Source organism: Hemiscyllium ocellatum, chromosome 16 (genome assembly GCF_020745735.1).
Source record: "Hemiscyllium ocellatum isolate sHemOce1 chromosome 16, sHemOce1.pat.X.cur, whole genome shotgun sequence".
Classification (NCBI taxonomy): domain Eukaryota; kingdom Metazoa; phylum Chordata; class Chondrichthyes; order Orectolobiformes; family Hemiscylliidae; genus Hemiscyllium; species Hemiscyllium ocellatum.
Window position 1 is genome coordinate 6676359 of NC_083416.1, and position 5840 is coordinate 6682198.

The following is a 5840-nucleotide window of genomic DNA, read 5'->3' on the forward strand; positions in this document are numbered from 1 at the left end:
CACCAACTCACCCTTTATTTACATGTGCATTGTATTTGACCCTGATCTGGCTTCCTTGGAGCCAGCTATCAGAATGAGCAGAACCTCTGACACTCCTGTTTCTTTTACTTTCACAGGCAGATTTTTCTTTAATTATGTTCAAGTTATTCAATGTAGCCACTTTTGAAAAAGTACTTTTGACATCATCCAGAGAAAGAGGAAGTGGGACACTAACAGTATTCAATGCCCCACTAACAGCTGTCCTCCAGTGAGAGCCTGTCAAACAGGTACTCTCCCAGCCCATTCTCAGGAGTTCCCAGACGCTTCAGGTTAGTGATATAGTCCCCAAGTCGCTTGATGATCTCAACCTCTTCATCCAAATAGTGAGACTCCAGGAAGTCACACAGATGAGGGTCAGTCTGGGCAGTGGTGAGTTGCTGTAGATCCAGCAAACTCTGGTTCACATTCTTCTCCAGATCCAGGGCAACCTGCATTGCCTGCAGACCATACCCCTCTCATCTCTCTCTTGCTTCTTCACATCCTGGAGGAGGACTCTGCCTCCACGTTGATTCTGGAATTTCAGCAGCTTCTCTGCATGTTCCTGCTTCTCCTGGGACTAAACACTCCTGTTTCTATCTGTCAGCCAGGGCTCCCTGATTGGGCCAGGTTAACAGCCCTCAGTCAGGGAACTCAGATTCTATAAGATCCACCTGGCTGACCTTCTTATAATCACTGCAACTACTTTCAAAGTATATCTGCTCTTGGCCTTTCTCCCACAGCCAATTAACAATCCAACTCCATCTCTCAATTGTTGACTTTCGTTACCTTTACCCTGATGCCTGCTTCCTTCGTCTCTTCACTTTCCTTCCACCTGGACCTCACTATTGCCAGGAGAAAATGAGGACTGCAGACGCTGGAGACCAGGGCAGAAAAATGTGTTGCTGGAAAAGCGCAGCAGGTCAGGCAGCATCCAAGGAGCAGGAGAATCGACGTTTTGGGCATAAGCCCTTCTTCAGGAATGCGCTTTTCCAGCAACACATTTTTGCAACTCACTATTGCCAGACTAATTTAAAGTTTGTCACAAATTTGTGAAAAAAATGTGCACTTTCACTTAGTTACAGAATTGCCCAGTTCTTGACAATCTGACTAGTCAACCCCTTCTCTTTCCTGGAAGTGATTACATAGACTTGATATAGTTCCCCATAGAGTCAGCTTAGCCTTTGATCTACATGGTTATCTTCCGTGTAAAAGCCCAAGAACAAATTGTTGCAGAACTATCTCACCGTGTTGTAAATGAGTTCCTTTGTAGCAATTGCCCTTCACCTTATCCTAGCCCAGAGCTCTTAAGGCTGACTGGAGTCTGATGTTGCTTCCAACCTTCTGATTTGATTTGATTCATTATCATACCATATACCTAAATACAGTGAAAAGTTTTGTTTTCTGTGCAACACGGGCAGATCATAACATACAATGGCATACAGATCATACGGTGATTGAACAGACCAAGGCAATGGCTGCAAAGATGGTGTACTAAAGGTAAGATAAATATTGTGACCTGTGAAACTGCTTATGGATGAGAAGATAATCTAATAACCAACGCAAACTACAAGAGTTTGATCATTCATGAAGAGTTTTGAGTCAAATTCCATGATGTGTGAAAACAAGTCATAAACTTGAAAGCAATGGCACGTGGACTCATATCGCAAACTGTTTGCCTACCACACTTCCAATCATTGGCACGAGGTAAAAAATGTAGATTGCACACATTAGTATGGGTTTGCGGTAGTTACGGATATTTCTGAATGAAGATTGTAGGAACTGAAGGTTTAAGAGTGACTTTTGACAACAGTATGGGGTAATAAAATTTGTACAAAAGCATAATCAAGATTCCCTCCAAAGTTTACGTCATCCTAATCGGCAAAACTTACAACTGTTGCAGGGTCAAAGCCCTGCATCTCCCTTCCTAACAGCCCAGTGAGCTTATCTACAAAATGAAAACAGCTCAAGAGAGCTCAAGACCTTCTCAAGAAAAATTAACGATGGACAAAAATAACCAGCAATGTCCACATCCCAGAGATTTTTTAATTTGATGTGCTTTTTTTTGGTCTTTTAAGCGTACAAGATTTTTTCAGCCAAATGTTCTCTGTAAAATATGAATAAAACGAATGGTGGAGGTGTCAATTCTTTCCATTATCTGCATGTTATATGGATAAAGGGACACTGGTGAATGTAAAGTATTTAGGTTTCCAGATGAAGTACTATAAATGTTATTGTGGAGTAAACACTCACGGTGCAGGCTATGATATTATCATTTAGATGAAAAATTGATGAGCTAACAGAATAGATGAGAAAGGGCCTTTTTTAAATTAGCATGAAGTAATTAGTTTTGTCCCAACAGAGATTAGTACTGAGAGTTCAACATGTTGCAATTTATACAAATAAAGTAGAAGAAGAGACAGAAGGTACATTTGCTAATGAAACAAAGATAGATAGGTAACAAAATTATGAAGACGACGTAAGGAGGTCACAAAAGAGTACAGGTAAGTTAAGCAAGTGTGCAAAGAACTGACAAATGGAGTATAATGTTGGACCATGTGAAGTTGTCGATTTTGGCAGGAAAAACATTGAAAGGAAGCCTCCCAGAGAGAAAAGAAGTTAACCCCTCCACTCACTATTAATACTCAAAAAAGCAGAAACTGATAGTACAGGAGCTCACTGGTGGAAGAATACAAGAAGAGTCAGATCAGTATGTGGCATTGGCAAGTTTTACTAACATTTCATTTTGGGATATTGGTGAGAGATTGAGAAACTCTGAGATGCAAAGGGATCTGGACATCTTTGTGCTGGTTTGCAGGTTCACTAAGTAAATCAGCAAGCTTGTAGAATATTATCATTTAAATCGAGGGGAATTAAATACACGAGTAGGAGGTATTTTGGAAATAGTTCAGAGAAGGTTTACCAGGCATGGATGGGCTGTCTTATGAGGAAAGATTGCACAGGCAATATTTTTATCTGCTGGGCAGAGAATAGTGTGAAGTGACTTGATGGAAACACACAAAATCCCATGGGATCTTGACAGTGTCAATATGGGGAGGATGTTTCCTCTTATGAAAAAATCGAGAACTAATGGCAACTGTTCAAAAATAAAGCAGATGGGACATTTAAGACAGATGGGACAATTTTCTTTTCGTGAGTCATAGAGTCATACAGCATGGGAACAGAGCATTATGCCCAACCAGTCCATGCCAAACATAATCCCAAACCAAACTAATCCCAGCTCTCTGCTCCTTTCCCATATCTCTCCAAACATTTCCTACTCATGTACCTATCCAAATGTATTTTAAATGTTGTAACTTTGTACCTGCACCAAGTACTTCCTCTGGAAGCTCATTCCACACACGAACCATATGTTGTTAAAAAGTTGTCCCTCATGTCTTTTTAAACCTTTCTCCTCTCACCTTAAAAATATGAATTAGCTTTATTGTCACATGCACTCAAATGAGTACAGTAAAAAGTTTACAAAGTCCCCTAGTCCTCTAGTTTCGAAATCCCTCACCTGAGGAGAAATACACTTGCTATTCACTGTATCAATACCCTTCATGATGTTATAAACCTCTATAACTCCCTACACTCCAGGGCAAAACATCCCAGCTTACAGCCTCTCCTTATGCCTCAAACCCTCCATTTCTGGCAACATCCTGGTCAATCTCTTCTGAGCCTCTGTTATGATGCAGGGCAAACCTCTCTGCTAAATAAAACCAACTGCACAGAAAGGATTCATCCTGTGCTGTAAGCTGTTAAAATTCAAGTGGCAAAGAACTGTCCCAAAAGTCACTATTTAAAGTAAGAATTACTAACTTTATTTCTTTAAGTCTAACAGAGAATATTAACCTCTTACCATCATAACACCTCTCTAACTTAGTAATATCCTTCTTATAACAGGGTAACCAGAACTGCAAGAATACTTCAGAAGACGCCTCACCAATGTCCTGTACAACCTCAATATGACGTCCAAACTCCTCTACTCAAAGGTCTGAGCAACACTAGACTAATACCTGGAATGAAAACAATGCCTTATGAGTAAAGGCTAGACCTGTATTGTCTGAGGTTTAGAGGAGTCAGTGATGACTTAATTGAAACCTATGGGGGCTTGACCGGATGAATGTCGAAAGAAGGTTTCCTCTTCTGTGAGATTCTAGAACTAGGCATCACTGTTTAAAAAATAAGGGATCTTCTTTTTGCAACAGACACAAGGAAAACAATTACGTGAGGGTTGTAAGTGTCCTTCCTCAAAAAGACCATGAATGCAGAATCTTTTCATAGGTTTAAGGCAACGGTAGATCAATCCTTGATTAACAAAAGGGTATAAGATTATTGGGAATATGCAGGAATACAGAGTATAGGTTAAAATTAGAACAGCCATCATACTAGTGAATGGTGGGCCTTCACAAAGATCCTTGCTCGTGTGTTCAGATGCCATTGGACCTTAGTCTGATCGATGCAACACCGGGTATGTCACAGAAAGAGATGAAAAGATGGTAAATGCTGGGACTTTGCCTTCCTAGACATAAATCACCCACACGCAGCATCATTGCAAGATGATCTTGTACACATTATAATCGCAGTTTAAAGTGAGAGGGAATCAGTTGTGTGCCCCTGTGCAGCCTGTGAGATTGTGCATTATCCCCATGTTTTGTGTCAACTTGGTTCCTTTTCAATGTCGCCTGGGATTACCTCTTCTTCCTAGTGCTGGCAGCCAGTATTTTACGCCCCACATGGTTGTTCACGCTTTTCATATGCACAATCATATGATTACTGACCACTTCAACATGCGCATGGAAGTACAGCATGAGCAACACATTTTTTAAAATTCATTCATGAGATGTGGGTGTTGCTGGATGGGCCAGCATTTATTGCCCATCCCTAGTTTCAGTTGAGAAGGTGGCGGTGAGCTGCCTTCTTGAACCCCTGCAGTTTAAGTACTATAGGTAGACCCCCATGCTGTTAGAGATTTTGTTCTCAGTGACAGTGAAGGAATGGCAATACATCTTGATGAACTGTGCCTTTAAGAGATGTGTTCCCTCCTGTTTCTCTTGTTGTCACAGTGGAACGAAAACATCTCCTTCAGACAGGCAGTTGGTAAACTGCTTTGATTTCTACCTGAGTGCTTTTTTGTTAAAGGAAGACAAAGAAATTGTGAGTGGGCAGGGCCAGGCTCTCACAGAGACCCAAAAGACTTTAATTTTGCTTTTAGTTAGTTGGTGCTTCTGGTTGTCTGTCAGAGCTAACAGTTTGAATTCTCTGCTGCTACAGTGAAGTCTTAGACATAGAGGCTTCCTCCTAAAAATCAAATTCATGTTTTTTTCAGGATTGGAGACAGACAGCACATGAGGATAATAACTTATGCTGAATTGCCTTTGCCCGGGGTGTGTCTATGAGATGCTGCCTTTATATAGGAGCAATTGATGATTTGTGGTTAAATAATACATTATCTTGTTAAGTATTTCAATAAAGTTATGAGAATTCTTCTTTTTTTTGTATTTTGGTTGTTATAAGAATGATGTGTGTTTTGATTAAAGCTTAGTGGTGTATTATTACATCTGGAACACAGCATCTCACACTTTCCTCTTAAAACAATTAGGAAGTTAGGATCTATTCTACCTCCATAGTATACTTTTGATTCTCTGATCTGGTACGGCCATGCTAAATTGCCCGTAGTGTTAGGTAGGGGTAAATGCAGGGGTATGGGTGGGTTGCGCTTCGGCGGGTCGGTGTGCACTTGTTGGGCCGAAGGGCCTGTTTCCACACTGTAAGTCTAATCTAATCTAATAATATTTTCAAGTCAGGATGGTGAATGGCTT

The 5840-nt window shown here is 40.7% G+C and overlaps 1 protein-coding gene across 1 annotated transcript; it reads right to left on the reverse strand.

The window, feature by feature from the left end:
- Positions 1 to 230: 230 nt before the first annotated feature.
- LOC132823528 (ferritin light chain-like) lies at positions 231 to 4756 on the reverse strand. The gene is given in 4 exon segments (XM_060837470.1): positions 231 to 493; positions 496 to 589; positions 1908 to 1963; positions 4714 to 4756. Coding segments are annotated over 4 exon segments (456 nt in total).
- Between the last annotated feature and the right edge of the window lie 1084 nt (positions 4757 to 5840).